Genomic DNA, 17,571 nt, shown 5'->3' with positions numbered 1-17,571 from the left:
GACCCTAGTTGTAGCTAGCATATGTCATAGTAATAAATCAGATGTAAATAAAAAACGGTTTTACATAGGCTATGATGGGACCAGAGTATTTTTCTAATCAGGTCATATGGTTTAAAAAAAAACTGAGTTGCATCATGTAGGCCTTTGCATCTGTAATGAAAAAGATACTCATACAGTATGTCATCATTGCTGTGGTGATTGATTAATTCCAGTCAATAACATTGGTTTAAAAAGGTCTAGGTAGCCTAGCCACCAGAAGTGTGGCTAGGCTGAGAACAACACATTCTGAGAACCATATGTTTCTTAGAGCTAAGTGAGAGTGTGGTTGTCCTATGCTTATTTTGCATACAAGTTTCCCACAACATTCTGGGAACGGTGCAGGATAGTTGCTTGGCTTTTGAACATTCTCAGCTCATTTAAGGAATTTGACAAAATAACGTTTTTTTCTTGGCATTTCATTACTTTAACAGACCGTTTCCTAAAAGTTCAATAATGGTTACATTTAATTAGGTACGTTCTCCAACAGGTTTGACATTGGGAATGTTCTCAAAAGTTCAGAGAACATTAAGAAACAACGTTCTCCTGTGGGAATTTCAATACTTTAGCGTAATGTTTCCAACAGGTTTCAAAGACAGAGTACAAGACAGAGCAACAGAGGCAGCATTCATCTGATGAAGAAGATTTCTCATCACTGATGCCCAAAAGGTCACAAGGCACAGGGGGGCTGGATGGGTACCTTGCCTGTGTGTCAGGGAAAAGAGGGTTATTTTTTTATGAGTTATTTTTTGTTTATGTACTTTATTTTGTATTGCTTATAATTCATCAGTACATTTTAATTTATTTTCATGTTTAATTTATTTTCAAATATTAATAGCATTGACAGATCCTTCGTTTTTTGTATACAGTTTTTTGTATACAACTCAAACAATACATTTAATTAGTTCATACTGTACATTAATTTCCTCTCTTCCTTTTTACATTTATTGCATGGAAAATATAATGTGTAACAATGTTCAGGTAACCTTAGTGAAATTAGCTGTAAGGTCAATGTTAAAAAATTTTAAGTAATTAAATTACTTTAACTGAGTACTTTTTAAATTTGCTACTTTTTACTTTTACTTGAGTAGTTTTTTAGACCAGTAGTTTTACTTCTTCTTGAGTACAATTTCATTAAAAGTAACAGTACAAACATCTACTTGAGTAGGATGTTTCAGTACTTTTACCACCCCTGCAAAGCATTCATTTTGACATATCACACCTCCCTCCAAATATTTGTATCCAGGAAACGCTGGCAGAGAGGTATTATCATTATCCATAACACCCTTCTGCCCTACAAAAAAGTAAGCCTACAGATTTAGTCTATACTCCGCTGTGCTAGAAAGTGATGAGGTAAAAATGAAGGGGGTTGAAGCCAGAGCCAGGGGGGACTCCCCTGGGACAGGAGGGGTGTGTGTGTGTGTCTGTGTGCCATAGACACTAATCTGGCCTTGTCCTGACGGGTTTCATCCCCACCCCAGGGGGTACCAACCCCCCCCCCACACACACACATATCCTGTGATCTTCTGAACACCCCCTTCCCCCATCGGATCTAGGATCAGTTTACCCAACCCCATATCCTAGTTTACCCATAAGGAGGATTACAAAATATCTGACCCAGGATCTGTGGTTTGGGGGGACTTCAACAAACCAGTCCTTCCCTAAACCCCTAAACATAATTTATTTCCTCCACAAGCAACCATCACACCACCACAATCGGCACAATGCAATGAGATTATATTATTTTCTTACACTTCAACCATGTAACATTACATATTCATTCACAAACAGCACGACCGAAAATGACAGACCAGAGCCATATATAGTATTTACATGGCTCTGGGACGGACAAAAGAGAAAGAGCAATAAAAAATAAAGAATGAAAGAAAGAAAGACCAAAAAACGACAGCTGAAAACATTGACTTCCGGCTAGGCGTTAGGGCACAAACATCTGCCCTGGGAGGACAGACAGGGGGGTGTCCATCTGTCTATTTACAGGCTAGAGAGATTTCCCTAAATATCTAATCCACTTAATCGTTTCATCATGTGTATGGAGAGAGCATGTAGGGACAAGGTCTGTCCACATGGTGGCGCCAAATGAACTCTGCCTGGCTGCCAGTGAGTGGATGAGTTTGGTAAAGTGATGAGTATTTCCATTGTGATTTGTTCGCTACTACACGTGTGTACACAAGCACACATGCATGCTTGTGGGCACACACGCACGCACACACACAGATGCGCACTTCATCCAATTTACACCTCAGTTTAGCAGACACACTAATCAAAGTGACCCATTGCATAAACATAGCATAAACTTTGCGTAAACCAAGGGCTACAGACTATCCACACTAACTCTATGCCCATCCACAGGTCTCTACCCACTCAGACAACATACGCTGCTGCTAAAATGATTATTGATCAGATGTATTACTCCATGACGATGCTGTCCATTGATTATTGATTGCCATTATCATTAGCATTGATCTATTTATCCTGCAACTGGTCACTATTTTTCCTGTTTGCATGTATAAATTACCTTTAGTATATTAACATAACTATTTATATACAGTGCCTTCGGAAAGTATTCAGACCCCTTGACTCTTTCACATTTTGTTACATTACAGCCTTATTCTAAAATGGATTAAATAAAAAAAATCCCTCAACAGTCTACACACAATATACCATGAAGACAAAACGAAAACTGTTTTTTTGAAATTTTAGCAAATGTATTAAGTTGTCAGACCCTTTGCTATGAGACTCGAAATTGAGATCAGGTGCATCCTGTACCCATTGATCATCCTTGAGATGTTTCTACATTTTGACTGGAGTCCACCTGTGGTAAATTCAATTGATTAGACATGATTTTGAAAGGCACACACCTGTCTATATAAGGTCCCACAGTTGACAGTGAATGTCAGAGCAAAAATCAAGCCATGAGGTCGAAGGAATTGTCCGTAGGGCTCCAAGACAGGATTGTGTCGAGGCACAAATCTGGGGAAGGGTACCAAAAAATGTCTGCAGCATTGAAGGTCCCCAAGAACACAGTGACCTCCATCATTTTTAAATGGAAGATGTTTGGAACCACCAAGACTCTTTCTAGAGCTGGCCGCCCAGCCAAACTGAGCAATAGGGGGAGAAGGGCCTTGGTCAGGGAGGTGACCAAGAACCTGATGGTCACTCTGACAGATCTCTAGAGTTCCTCTGTGGAGATGAGAGAACCTTCCAGAAGGACAACCATCTCTGCAGGACTCCACCAATCAGGCCTTTATGGTAGAGTGGCCAGACGGAAGCCACTCCTCAGTAAAAGGCACATGAAAGCCCGCTTGGAGTTTGCCAAAAGGCACCTAAAGACTCTCAGACAGGACAACGACCCTAAGCACACAGCCAAGACAACGGAGGAGTGGCTTCGGGACAAGTCTGTGAATGTCCTTGAGTGGCCCAGCCAGAGCCTGGACTTGAACCTGATCGAACATCTCTGGAGAGTCCTGAAAATAGCTGTGCAGCAACGCTCTCCATCTAACCTGACAGAGCTTGAGAGGATCTGCAGATAAGAATGGGAGAAACTCCCCAAATACAGGTGTGCCAAGCTTGTAGAGTCATACCCAAGAAGACTCAATGCTGTAATCGCTGCCAAAGGTGCTTCAACAAAGTACTGAGTAAAGGGTCTGAATACTTATGTACAGTTGAAGTCGGAAGTTTACATACACTTAGGTTGGAGTCATTAAAACTCATTTTTCAACCACTCCACACATTTCTTGTTAACAAACTATAGTTTTGGCAAGTCGGTTAGGACATCTACTTTGTGCATGACACAAGTAATTTTTCCAACAATTGTTTACAGACAGATTATTTCACTTATAATTCACTGTATCACAATTCCAGTGGGTCAGAAGTTTACATACACTAAGTTGACTGTGCGTTTAAACAGCTTGGAAAATTCCAGAAAATGATGTCATGGCTTTAGAAGCTTCTGATAGGCTAATTGACATAATTTTTGTCAATTGGAGGTGTACCTGTGGATGTATTTCAAGGCCTACCTTCAAACTCAGTGCCTCTTTGCTTGACATCACGGGAAAATCAAAAGAAATCACACAAGACCTCAGAAAAAAATATTGTAGACCTCCACAAGTCTGGTTCATCCTTGGGAGCAATTTCCAAACGCCTGAAGGTACCACATTCATCTGTACAAACAATAGTATGCAAGTATAAACACCATGGGACCACACAGCCATCATACCGCTCAGGAAGGAGACACGTTCTGTCTCCTAGAGATGAACGTACTTTGGTGCGAAAAGTACAAATCAATCCCAGAACAAACAGCAAAGGACCTTGTGAAGATGCTGGAGGAAACAGGTACAAAATTATCTATATCCACAGTAAAACAAGTTCTATATCAACATAACCTGAAAGGCCGCTCAGCAAGGAGGAAGAAGCCACTGCTCCAAAACCGCCATAAAAAAGCCAGACTACGGTTTGCAACTGCACATGGGGACAAAGATCGTACTTTTTGGAGAAATGTCCTCTGGTCTGATGAAACAAAAATAGAACTGTTTGGCCATAATGACCATCGTTATGTTTGGAGGAAAAAGGGGGATGCTTGCAAGCTGAAGAACACCATCCCAACCGTGAAGCACGGGGGTGGCAGCATCATGCTGTGGGGGTGCTTTGCTGCAGGAGGGACTGGTGCACTTCACAACAAAATAGATGGCATCATGAGGAAGGAAAATTATGTGGATATATTGAAGCAACATCTCAAGACATCAGTCAGGAAGTTAAAGCTTGGTCACAAATGGGTCTTCCAAATGGACAATGACCCCAAGCATACTTCAAAAGTTGTGGCAAAATGGCTTAAGGACAACAAAGTCAAGGTATTGGAGTGGCCAACACAAAGCCCTGACCTCAATCCTATAGAAGATTTGTGGGCAGAACTGAAAAAGTGTGTGCGAGCAAGGAGGCCTACAAACCTGACTCAGTTACACCAGCTCTGTCAGGAGGAATGGGCCAAAATTCACCCAACTTATTGTGGGAAGCTTGTGGAAGGCTTCCCGAAACGTTTGACCCAAGTTAAACAATTTAAAGGCAATGCTACCAAATACTAATTGAGTGTATGTAAACTTCTGACCCACTGGGAATGTGATGAAAGAAATAAAATATGAAATAAATCATTCTCTCTACTATTATTCTGACATTTCACATTCAAGTGGTGATCCTAACTGACCTATGACAGGGTCTTTTTACTAGGATTAAATGTCAGGAATTGTGAAAAACTGAGTTTAAATATAATTGGCTAAGGTGTATGTAAACTTCCGACTTCAACTGTAAATGTGATATTTCAGTTTTTTGTTTTAAATAAATTAGAAACATTTATGAAAACCTGTTTTTGCTTTGTCATTATGGGGTATTGTGTGTAGATTGATGAGGAAAAAAAACAATTTAATCAATTTTAGAGTAAGGCTGTAACATAACAAAATATGGGAAAAGGTCAAGGGGTCTGAATACTTTCCTTAGGCACTGTATTCCTGCTACCAGTCACTATTCCGCCCTGTTTATATTTATATTCTACTACCAGTCAGTTTTATGTATAAACCCACCTCAACCACTCCAGTACCCCTGCACATTGAATAAGGTACTGGCACTGACCTGTATATACTTGCATTCTTGTGTTTCTTTAACGCACTTCGTCGTTCTTGTGTGGTTTTTTATTATATTATTATCCATATTATTATTATTATCACTGCATTTTTGGGAAAGAGCTCTCAAGGTAAGAATTTCACTGTACTGTTTTACACCTGTTGTATCCTGTGCACGTAGCGAATAAACTTTGAAACTTGAAACTCATTTAAATGGAATTGTCCCAACCCTGTGAAACAGAATGGATCTGGACCTAACTCCCAACTCGAAACTCTGACAGAGATGTAAAACTACTTGAGACTGATCTAAAGTGAGTGTCCTATAAAGTACTGGTGCTCTGGGAAGCTGTGGTGATCGAATCAGCAAATCAACTATGACTGTACCAGGACAGGCCTCCCCGGGAGGAAAGAGGAGACAGGACTTTCGTTATGTGAATGTGAGCATAAATAATGATATTTTTTTCTCAAATTCAAAATGCAGTAAGTAATGTTGTATGGAAGTGTGTATACACTGAGTGTACAAAACATTAGGAACTCCTTCCTAATATTGATTTGCACACCCTTTTGCTCTCAGAACAGCCTTAATTTGTCAGGGCATGGACTCTACAAGGTATCGAAAGCGTTCCACAGGGATGCTGGCCCATGTTGACTCCAATGCTTCCCACAGTTGTGTCAAGTTGGCTGGTAGTGGATCTGTACTCCAAATAGCTTGTTTCGTCTCATCCCACAGATGCTCAATTGGATTGAGATCTGGTGACTGGACAGGCCACTGCAGTAAGCTGAATTCACTGTCATGTCCGTAGAACCATTCCTGGACAATCCTAGCCTTGTGGCATGGGGCATTATCATGCTGAAACTATTCATTTGCAGATACACTGCTGCCTTGAAGGGATGCACCTGATTGGCAATGATGTTCATACATGTATATCCTGTGGCATTCAAACATTGCTCCACTTTTATCAAGGGGTCCAATGTGTGCCATGAAAACATACCCCACACCAGCACACCACCACCACCAGCCTGCTATGTTGACACGCGGCATGATGGATGCATGTACTAATGTGGTTTTCTCCTAACAACAGGAACCGGGATTCATCAGACCAGGCAATGTAATTCCAATTCTCCAGTGTCCAGTGTTTTCGTTCCTTAGCCCACTGCAACCGCAGTTTCTTGTTTTTTGCTGAAAGAAGTAGAACTCTAAGGTTGTCGACTGCCATACCCATTTGTGTCAAGGTACGACGAGTTGTGCATTCTTTTATGGGTCTTTGGGCACCAATGTTGTACTGGACTGTCAATTGACTAACTGTAGCCCGTCTCTTGCTCAGCACAATTCATGTCAGCCTACTTTGTCCTCTTTCATCAATGACCCGTTTTAGACTACTGGCTTGGCGTCGGCTGGATGTCCTTTGGGTGGTGGACCATTCTTGATACACAAGGGAAACTGTTGAGCATGAAAAACCCAGCAGCGTTGCAGTTCTTGACACACTCAGACCGATGCGCCTGGCACCTACTACCATTCCCCGTTCAAAGGCTTTAAATATTTTGTCTTATACATTCACCCTTTGAATGGCACACATACACAATCAATGTCTCAATTGTCTCAATGCTTCAAAATCCTTCTTTAACCTGTCTCCTCCCCTTCATCTACACTGATTGAAGTGGATTTAACAGGAGACATCAATAAGGGATCATTGCTTTCACCTGGATTTACCTGGTCAGTCTATGGTTATGGAAAGAGCATGTTTTGTACACTCAGTGAATGTGAGGGTAGAGTGTTGACAAGCAAGACGGCACAGCCCTCCTCTCTTTTCTTATCTCCTCTCCTCCCCAGTACTGTATTGTCCTGTGTACAGTAATTCATTAGCAAAGCAGCCTTTGACCAGAAAAGCCTCATCATGTCAACCAGTCTCTCTCTCTGCTGGTGTGTGTGTGTGTCCGTGCATGTGTGCCATCAAATCTACCAGAGTCTCTCTGTGTTAATCCTTACAGAGAACAGACCTACATTCTGTTACACAACATTAATCCTCCCTGAGCTTAGGCCCACCCCTCACACTGCTATACATACACACACGCACATGCACACACACATGCACATGCACACACACACAGACACTCACACAAAATAACATTGCTACCAATATCTCTCTAAATAATGCGGGATATATATATATTTTTACCCTGCTGTCTGCAGTCAAATTATGGCAAAACTAGGTAACAAAAGAGCAGTTACATTTATATGTACGTGTGTCAGATGTTGCCCTCCCTTATAGTTTCCCCCTTGGAGCAGCAGCCCTTCTTGTGTGCATTTTGTTGTTAAAAATTGTTTTGCAATTAACTTTATTCCCGTAACCGAGACACTGATGACTTGCAGCCAGAGGGGGACCTGAATCGACAGCACTCTCTAATCTGCAGATAAGGTACGGTTGACCCCTTAACATGTGTGGTCAAATACTTCTGTTCAGAAGGGCTGGGGGCCACAGACGCTTGATGACAACGGATGATGGCAAATGCTGGTCGAGTGACCGACGGGTGGTGGCAGCAGCCATCATGTGGTCACATACTTCTGTTCAGAATGGCTCCCTGCTCATGCATATTTTCCGCTACCTTTCTGTTGCCAGCATTGACCGGACCATGGGCTGGGTGCCACAGACGCTTGATGACAACGGATGACGGCAAATGCTGGCCGAGCGACCAACGGGTGGTGGCAGCAGCCATCGTGACGACTCTCCAGGAGCATGGACATTATTCTCTGGGACTGAGTTTGTTTTGTCGTGTGAGAGTGAATGCCGTTTTAAAAAAAATTGTGCTCCCCAAGAATTCTGAAGTAAAAACCCTTGAAACCTTTATAGCCTTGTCTGTGTGATGGCCTGGCATCCAAAGAAACCTGTTTTGACATATGTATAAGATCATAGGACATACAGTGGCTTGCGAAAGTATTCACCCCCCTTGGAATGTTTCCTATTTTAAAATAGATTTTTTGGGGGGTTTGAATCATTTGATTTACACAACATGCCTACCACTTTGAAGATGCAAAATAAAATATTTTGTGAAACAAACAAGAAATAAAACAAAAAAACAGAAAACTTGAGCGTGCATAACTATTCACCCCCCCAAAGTCAATACTTTGTAGAGCCACCTTTTGCAGCAATTACAGCTGCAAGTCTCTTGGGGTATGTCTCTATAAGCTTGGCACATCTAGCCACTGGGATTTTTGCCCATTCTTCAAGGCAAAACTGCTCCAGCTCCTTCAAGTTGGATGGGTTCTGCTGGTGTACAGCAATCTTTAAATCATACCACAGTGTAAGGTTCTGTATTTATTTTCTTAGTTCACTTGTGTTCTTGAATGTAGCCCTGTCATTTTTGTTCATTGATTTCACCTGTGTTAGTTACTCACCTGGTCTCCTGAGTCTCTCCTGAGTGGTGCAGTGGTCTAAGGCACTGCATCGCAGTGCTAGCTGTGCCACTAGAGATCCTGGTTTGAATCCAGGCTCTGTCGTAGCTGGCTGCGACCGGGAGACCCATGGGGCGGCGCACAATTGGTCCAGGGTAGGGGAGGGAATTGCCGGCAGAGATGTAGCTCAGTTGGTAGAGTATGGCGTTTGCAACGCCAGGGTTGTGGGTTCGATTCCCATGGGGGGCCAGTATGAAAAATAAAAAAATAATGTATGCACTCACTAACTGTAAGTCGCTCTGGTTAAGAGTGTCTGCTAAATGACTAAAATGTAAATGTCTCATCAGCTCCAGTTCATTGTGCCTTGTGAGGTACGTCTCTATTCGTCTCCTGAGTGGCGCAGTGCTAGCTGTGCCACTAGAGATCCTGGTTCGAATCCAGGCTCTGTCGCAGCCGGCCGCGACCGGGAGACTCATGGGCAGTGCACAATTGGCCTAGCGTTGTCCAGGGTAGGGGAGGGAATGGCCGGCAGGGATGTAGCTCAGTTGGTAGAGCATGGCGTTTGCAACGCCAGGGTTGTGGGTTCGATTCCCACGGGGGACCAGTATGAGAAAAAAAACATGTATTCACTAACTGTAAGTCGCTCTGGATAAGAGCGTCTGCTAAATGACTAAAATGTAAATGTATTGTTCGTTTTGACTCTACTAAGCCTTTTCCTAGCTGTGAGAACCAGTTATAGCCCTCTGTCCTAGTTTTGTTTCACCTGCCTGTTTGCTTACCTGTGTATGACCATTGCTTGCCTGTGACCACGATTCCTGCCTTCTGCAAAGGCGAAATAAACACCTGCCGTGCTCTGCGCGTGAATCTACACCTTTTTCTCCCTGAGTATTCATTACACACAGATTCTCAATTGGATTGAGGTCTGGGCTTTGACTACGCCATTTCAATACATTTAAATGTTTCCCCTTAAACCACTCGAGTGTTGCTTTAGCAGTATGCTTAGGTTCATTATTCTGCTGGAAAGTGAACCTCCGTCCCAGTCTCAAATCTCTGGAAGACTGAAACAGGTTTCCCTCAAGAATTTCCCTGTATTTAGCGCCATCCATCATTCCTTCAATTCACACCAGTTTCCCAGTCCCTGCCGATGAAAAAACATGATGATGGGATGGTGTTCTCGGGGTGATGAGAGGTGTTGGGTTTGCGCCAGACATAGCGTTTTCCTTGATGGCCAAAAAGCTCAATTTTAGTCTCATCTGATCAGAGTACCTTCTTCCATATGTTTGGGGAGTCTCCCACATGCCTTTTGGCGAACACCAAACGTGTTAGCTTATTTTTCTCTTTAAGCAATGGCTTTTTTTCTGGCCACTCTTCCGTAAAGCCCAGCTCTGTGGAGTGTACGGCTTAAAGTGGTCCTATGGACAGATATTCCAATCTACGTTGTGGAGCTTTGTAGCTCCTTCAGGGTTATCTTTGGTCTCTTTGTTGCCTCTCTGATTAATGGCATCCTTGCTTGGTCCGTGAGTTTTGGTGGGCGGCCCTCTCTTGGCAGGTTTGTTGTGGTGCCATATTCTTTCCATTTTTTAATAATGGATTTAATGGTGCTCCGTTTTAATGATGATATTTTTTTATAACCCAACCCTGATCTGGTCCACAACTTTGTCCCTGACCTGTTTGGAGAGCTCCTTGGTCTTCATGGTGCCGCTTGTTTGGTGGTGCCCCTTGCTTAGTGGTGTTGCAGACTCTGGGGCCTTTCAGAACAGGTGTATATATACTGAGATCATGTGACAGATCATGTGACACTTAGATTGCACACAGGTGGACTTTATTTAACTAATTATGTGACTTCTGAAGGTAATTGGTTGACCAGATCTTATTTAGGGGCTTCATAGCAAAGGGGGTGAATACATATGCACGCACCACTTTTCCATAATTTATTTTTTAGAATTTTATGAAACAAGTTATTTTTTTCATTTCACTTCACCAATTTGGACTATTCTGTGCATGTCCATTACATCAAATCCAATAAAAAATCAGTTTAAATTACACGTTGTAATGCAACAAAATAGGAAAAACGCCAAGGGGGTTGAATACTTTTGCAAGGTACTGTAAGTATATTAGACCCATCTTTTTTACTGTGTTCTGTTTTCAAATACTGTAGTAAAATGTAATTCACAATTTGTACACAACTGTGAATTCAGAGGATGAGATTTAAGGTGCAATATGCAGAAATCGCTCCGCCATTTCCTGGCTGCTAAAATTCTAATAGTTTGCCTAATTTCAGTTTATGTGACAAAACAAGCAATGTATAGTTTAGAGAATCATTCTACCATCTAAACTGCGGCAAAATATATTTTCAATAACCAAAAATATTGTATTTTCAGCTTTTTGAAACTGGTGTACAAAATCTAAAGTAAAAGACGCAACAACTCAACTTAAGAACGGGAAGCATTGAAATAGTGCACATGGAACAGATCTACCGCTTCTTAGACTTGCTTTCAATGAAAATGACAGATCTATAACTCACATTTCTATGTGAATTTGGTCGGGTCGCCCAAAAAGTTACACATTGCAGCTTTAAAATGAAGCATGAAATAAGGAGACTGCCCCTAGGTCTAGTACACTCATTGACCATGCTGTATGTGTTCTCTATTCAAAGACAGACGGAGAGGACCCTCAGGGAGGCACACACTCTGGATGAGAGCCCTTTATCTGGTGGACACACACACACACACACACAGTATACACACACACACACACACACAGTATATACACACACACACCAAGCAAATACGCGCACATATACACCCACACTCACACGCACACAAGCATACACGCACGCACGCACGCACATACACACGCACACACGTGTGATATTTATGGCGCTGATGAAGCTAAATGCACTGGAGTGCTAGACAGTATCGGACAAGGGGCACACACACACTAATGGACACACAGATGGATAGATGGATGGACAGACGAATAGACGGACAGTCAAACACACTACGCACACAACATTCACACAAGAGGAGTTTAGTTTAGTTTGTTAGGATCCCCATTAGCTACTGCACATGCAGCAGCTACTCTTCCTGGGGTCCACATAAAACGTACAAATTCATGACAAAGTATAGAACAGTTATAAACATAAGATATTACATTACATTCAAAATAAAAAATATATATTAAGCTATATGAAAGACACCAAGAGACAACAAAAATACTATTTAAACACTCTTATAAACAGTACAGTTAAATTAGATCTTTAGAAAGAGGAGAGGCGCTGTGATACAATATGTTTTTTTAAACTGTTTTTTAAAGCTAAACTTGCGTTTTGTCTGAGTAAGTAAGCTCTGGTAGGACACAAACATATTACCATTCACATATTCAGAATTACTCACCCGCAATCTGACATTCACAATACCCTCAACCAAACTCATAATCACACTCACGGGGTGACACAAAACAGATGCTACTCCATAAATTAAACATCAACTGCTGCGGGCACAGCACACTGATGATGTCACAATGGCCGACCTCAGCCGAGTAAACAAAAGCAAGCATCTCCCCCAAGGGAGCAGCGACCTGATGTCATAATCCCCCATGTTGTAAACAAGCAGCATCACGCCCAAAAACAGCACCAGGTCAAACTAAATTTAGACTGGGGTTGAGTTAATTGGGTTGTGTCTCAAATGGCACCCTTTTCCTTACATAGTTCACTACTTTTGACCAGGGCCACTAGGGCTCTGGTCAGAAGTAGTGCACTATTTAGGGAATAGGGTGCCATTTGGGACGCATGTTTGGTAAATGAGGTGAATTTATCTTATCTCTTTCAATACAGTCCCTACCTATTGTACACATTCCATGATATCTAGTCAGAAAGACAGAATTGGAAAGAGTTTAGGGGGCACTAAATCAACTGAATAGGGTGCTTTTACACAACACCAGCTACAAAAACAGAGTCATGGGTTGAGAGGGAGTGATGTTTCTTAAGGGGGTGTGGATGTTTGTGTCTGCCTGCCTGCCAGTGCCTATATGTTCATGTGTCTATTTGAGAGAGAGTGTGTATGCACATTTGTGTGTGTGTGTCAGGGGATATTCCTTCTCATACTCTGCTAGCGTCAAAAGGGATAACGAAGATTGCGCACATTACATTCATTACATAATTCCCATTCCATCAGTGAGAGAGGAGAGAGAGAGAGATCTCTGCTTTAAGAGGGGCATCATATAACACACACATTCCACACACACACACACACACACACACACACACACGCACACACGCACACACGCACACACGCACACACACACAGACGTCTCTCTGGACATTCTACTTAGAGAAAGAGAGAGATATTTCTAACCTACTATCCAGATCTCTATAGACCGTTAAAGGACCAAGAATCTAAATTTATCCAGTGACTTTCATTCCTCCATCCCCTCCTCCCTAACAAACCCTCCCTCCATTCCATTTCAGTCACACTCTTGGTCTGTCTGTCACTTTCTTTCCTTCTCCTCTTTCTCTCTGCAGTTCAGTCACTGTCTAATCTTTTCCCTCCCTCCCTCCCTCCCTCCAGTCCAGTCCTACACTCTTGATCTGTCCACCATTTTCTCTGTCTCTCTTCCCCCTCTCTCCTCTTCTGTTGAGTACTGATAACACTCCCTTCCACTGTCTGGCCTTAGATTACAGTGAGGAAGTAGGAATAACCTGCAATGTCTTTGTGTTGCAATTTGTGTTTTTGTATATAATTTGTAAGTAGCTATGTCAATGACTTACAAACCATCAATACATATTATTTTCTCACACGCACACATGCGTACACACACACACACATTCCCCAACCCTCAGCTATCCTCATCACCATTCTCCAATCCTCAAAAAAGTAACTCCAGGCTGGGTTCACTATACTGGCTAAGTAAGTAAGGGGTCATGTATTGGAGATGCACAACAGTCACTGTTCTTCAAACTCCTCCACAGAGCCCATTAGTTCATATGAGTGGTCAGCACAGGAGGATATGAGAGGCGATAACAGCAGACGAAAGGAGGCCTAAGGCTTTTAGACTGAGTGGACCGGGGATGGGGCCACGCAAACCCCCCCCCACACACACACACACTTACTCATACACGGCCGGACAGACACACGCATACAAACACATACACACTCTCTCTCACTCACTCGCTCACTCGCTCACTCGCTCTCTCGCTCTCTCGCTCGCTCGTTTCTTTCTTTCTTTCTTTCTTTCTTTCTTTCTTTCTTTCTTTCTTTTTTTCTTTCTTTCTTTCTTTCTTTTCTTTCTTTCTTTCTTTCTGTCTTTCTTTCTTTCTTTGTTAGTAGGCTATGTAGGGGAGACCAGGGTTGGTTGTCACACTTTTTAACTCTTGTGTGTATTTCTCAGCACCAGTATATCATACAAGACTCAATATTAGGATAAAGTGGGACCCCTGAAATGGGGATCCTTTTTATCCTCATACCTTATTCCAAAATGGAGTTAGAAGCCATCAAACACACTCGGTCCACTTGTGACAACCAGCCCTAGCGCGGGGTTGGTTGTCACACATTATGGGGTTGGTTGTCACAAAGTTTGCTAGTAACCTATTCCTTTTGAAACAGGAAATGAAGCAATATATAGTCTTAGAAATAGCAAAGCATTTCTTTGATATAATGATATTCCCCCCAAAATTGTGCTATTTATGCCTTGATAATAACATATTACATTTTGAGTAAATTTGTGTGTGTATGCGTGTTACAAGCACAAAAGAGCTTGGGATTTATTGTATACTGGCAGTGGCATACTGTTGTATACTGAACAATATGGTTACAATGGGTTGGATTGTGAAAAGGGCATTTCCAAGTAAAATTAGGAATAAGCAAAGGCTTTGATTTCTGGTCAAACAGATGGAAAAGGGGTCTTAGAAAAAAGTAGAGGATAGTTCAGTACAATAAAATACAGTATAGTACAGTAGACTAGAGTTCAGTGCAGTATAGCACACTATAGTAGAGTACAGTATAATTTACTGTATGGTGCTGTACTCTACTGTGCTGAACTGAACTGTACTCTTCTCTTCTCTACTGTACTGAATTCTATTCTACTCTACTCTACTATACTGTGATGCTATGATGCTTTACTGTGCTGTACTGTGATGTCCAAACATGTGAAACATAGACGTCTATGAGTGGTATTGATTTGGTCCGGACCAACCAAATGTGGTCTTGTTTTGGGGCGGAGCCTATTAGAATAATGTGTCAAATAATACCCAAACATGCAAAGGAAGATTCTACATTTTTCTACCTTGTGTATCTATTCAGGATACATCACCATGAAGATGCATTTCTGTATAATACAGATCAGGGACCCATGATGTCATTTTGTTACCATCATTCTGTTAGATATATTTTTGAAATAATAGAGTTGATTGTGACAACCAAACCCACATTCCATGTAACAACCATCAACAATTGACCCAGCCCAAACCTAGTAACTACAGTATGTCTCCATCTTTGCGAAACCAATTGAGCAGACATGTTCATCATAGCAAAAGTATTCAGCCGTCCAAAGCCCAGCCAAGAGCAGGATATCCTGAAGTCCATGCCTCTGTTACAATGTGGCTTCTAAAGACAATGCATCTCACTCCCTGAGTACATGGTTACTCCATTAAGTCTCACAGAATATTCCTTTACACTTTGATACAATTATCCACCCCTCCCACACAGACATGCACGCACACACACACATCCACCAGTGGAAGCTGGTGGAGGGAGAAACAATGAGCCCGTCCTTCCCATTTCTCCACCAGGCTCCACTGCCACACACACTGAACCCACACACACACACTGTCTCTCTATCTCTAAGAAAGTACACTGTCTCTCTTTCACACAGATTTATTTGACTACTAAGAATAACGTACTCTCCCTCTCTCACACAGACACATACACACTTGCTATGAATACAGTCTCGCTTCAGCAGTTTTTCTAAAAATACACAGCTACTCTCTTTCTCCAACATGAATGATGCCTCTCCCTCATACAGTCAAGCTCAGAATGCACGCTGTTCCGCTTCAATGTATTTCTCTCACACAGTTGTGTGGCTCTCTTACCAGCTAAATATCATACTCGAACATGCACACTCGCACACACTGTTGCTCTATGACTGAGTGCCCAGAGGATATCCTGGGAACTGATATGAATATTGATGATAGAGATGGTGTGTGTGTGTGTGGCATAATGAGTGTATGTAGTGATGTGTGGAGATAAATGTGTGCATTTGCATCCAAGCTCTACTTTGTGTGTAAACCGTACGCAGGTATTTATTTCTGTGTGAGTACTGTGCGTGTGTGTGTGTGTGTGTGTGTGTGTGTGTGTGTGTGTGTGTGTGTGTGTGTGGACATCCCTCTCCTTACCTTGGCCATGTCTTCAGCAAGACTCCAGCTGGCTCCTAGTCCATAGCATGGCACTGAATCGCCGGAATTCTCTTCCTCAAACACAGACGCCAGGATACACACTCGCACACACACTCCTCCGTCCCTCCGTGACCAGCATGTTCCCTTGTTTTCTCCTCCCCTCCTCCCTTTCCTGTGACAGCAAAGCCACCAACGTCCACTGGATAGCTTGTTCTTTGATGTAGTGGATCTATCTACTCCTTTTCTTCTCTTCTATCACTCCTTCCTTGTCTCGTTTCTCCACACCCGACAGAGAATAAGGAACTTGACTATTTTTCTCTCCACACTCTTTTCAACCTCTCACTCTGTCGTTGAGCTGGGCTCACAGACCAATCCCTCTGTGCCTCTCCTCTCTCTCAACTCATCTGCTCCTCCTCCTTCCCATTTCTCCCCTCCCCCTTCCTCTCGCCCTCACTGTACACCAATGACTGTACACATGCACAGAATTAGAGCGAGAGAGAGCGAGAGGATCAGAGGGATAGTGAGGAGGCAACCATGTGACCTAGTAGAGTGGTGTAGTAGGATTCTACCTACCAGCTGTCAGGCTCATTCCTCCATAGGCAGACTAGCTGCTTCGTCCTTCTCCATTGACAGCAGCCCTGTGTCCTTATAGAGTACCACAGTATGAGTCATAATACCCATAAAACTTAGCGGTCAAACTGGGAAATGGTTCCAATAATTTTTCCACCGTTCATTTTTCCCATAGCGGATTTGAGAAAACCTTCAAATAAGGGCTGTGTTTCGTGTAGGCTTACCCTGGCATGACGTTTTGATAACCGTGTAAATCTATCTAGGACAAGGTGACTTTTATCAATATATTCACCTGTATTTAACTGTGATGAGTGTGATGGAAGGAGTCAGGCGCAGGAGGGTAATCACCGAATACAGAGTTTATTCCTTCGTTACACAAAATACGCTGGAATAGCGACAAACGAAACAGGCACAGGGGAAAATCTACCCTGGCAATACACTGTAACGGTATCTCCATATAATACATAGGCACAGGGGAAATATCTACCCTGGCAACAACTTTTACATTCAAACAATCACCCACAAGGACAAGGGGGAAGAGGGAACACTTATAC

The 17,571-nt window shown here is 42.4% G+C and overlaps 1 protein-coding gene across 1 annotated transcript in view; it reads right to left on the bottom strand.

The window, feature by feature from the left end:
• The window catches only part of LOC121582212 (rho GTPase-activating protein 23), a 79,043-nt gene extending 62,195 nt beyond the window's left edge, over window positions 1-16,848 (bottom strand). The window contains exon 1 of the mRNA XM_045215182.1: window positions 16,448-16,848. Within this exon, the coding sequence (XP_045071117.1) occupies window positions 16,448-16,456 (9 nt within the window). The 5' untranslated portion in view covers window positions 16,457-16,848. The remainder of the gene's footprint in view (window positions 1-16,447) is intronic.
• Window positions 16,849-17,571: the final 723 nt, after the last annotated feature.

This window comes from Coregonus clupeaformis, chromosome 1 (assembly GCF_020615455.1).
Source record: "Coregonus clupeaformis isolate EN_2021a chromosome 1, ASM2061545v1, whole genome shotgun sequence".
In the NCBI taxonomy this organism is placed as follows: Eukaryota; Metazoa; Chordata; class Actinopteri; order Salmoniformes; family Salmonidae; genus Coregonus; species Coregonus clupeaformis.
The sequence above is the reverse complement of the archived record's forward strand: the minus strand, read 5'-3'. Positions and strand labels throughout refer to the sequence as shown.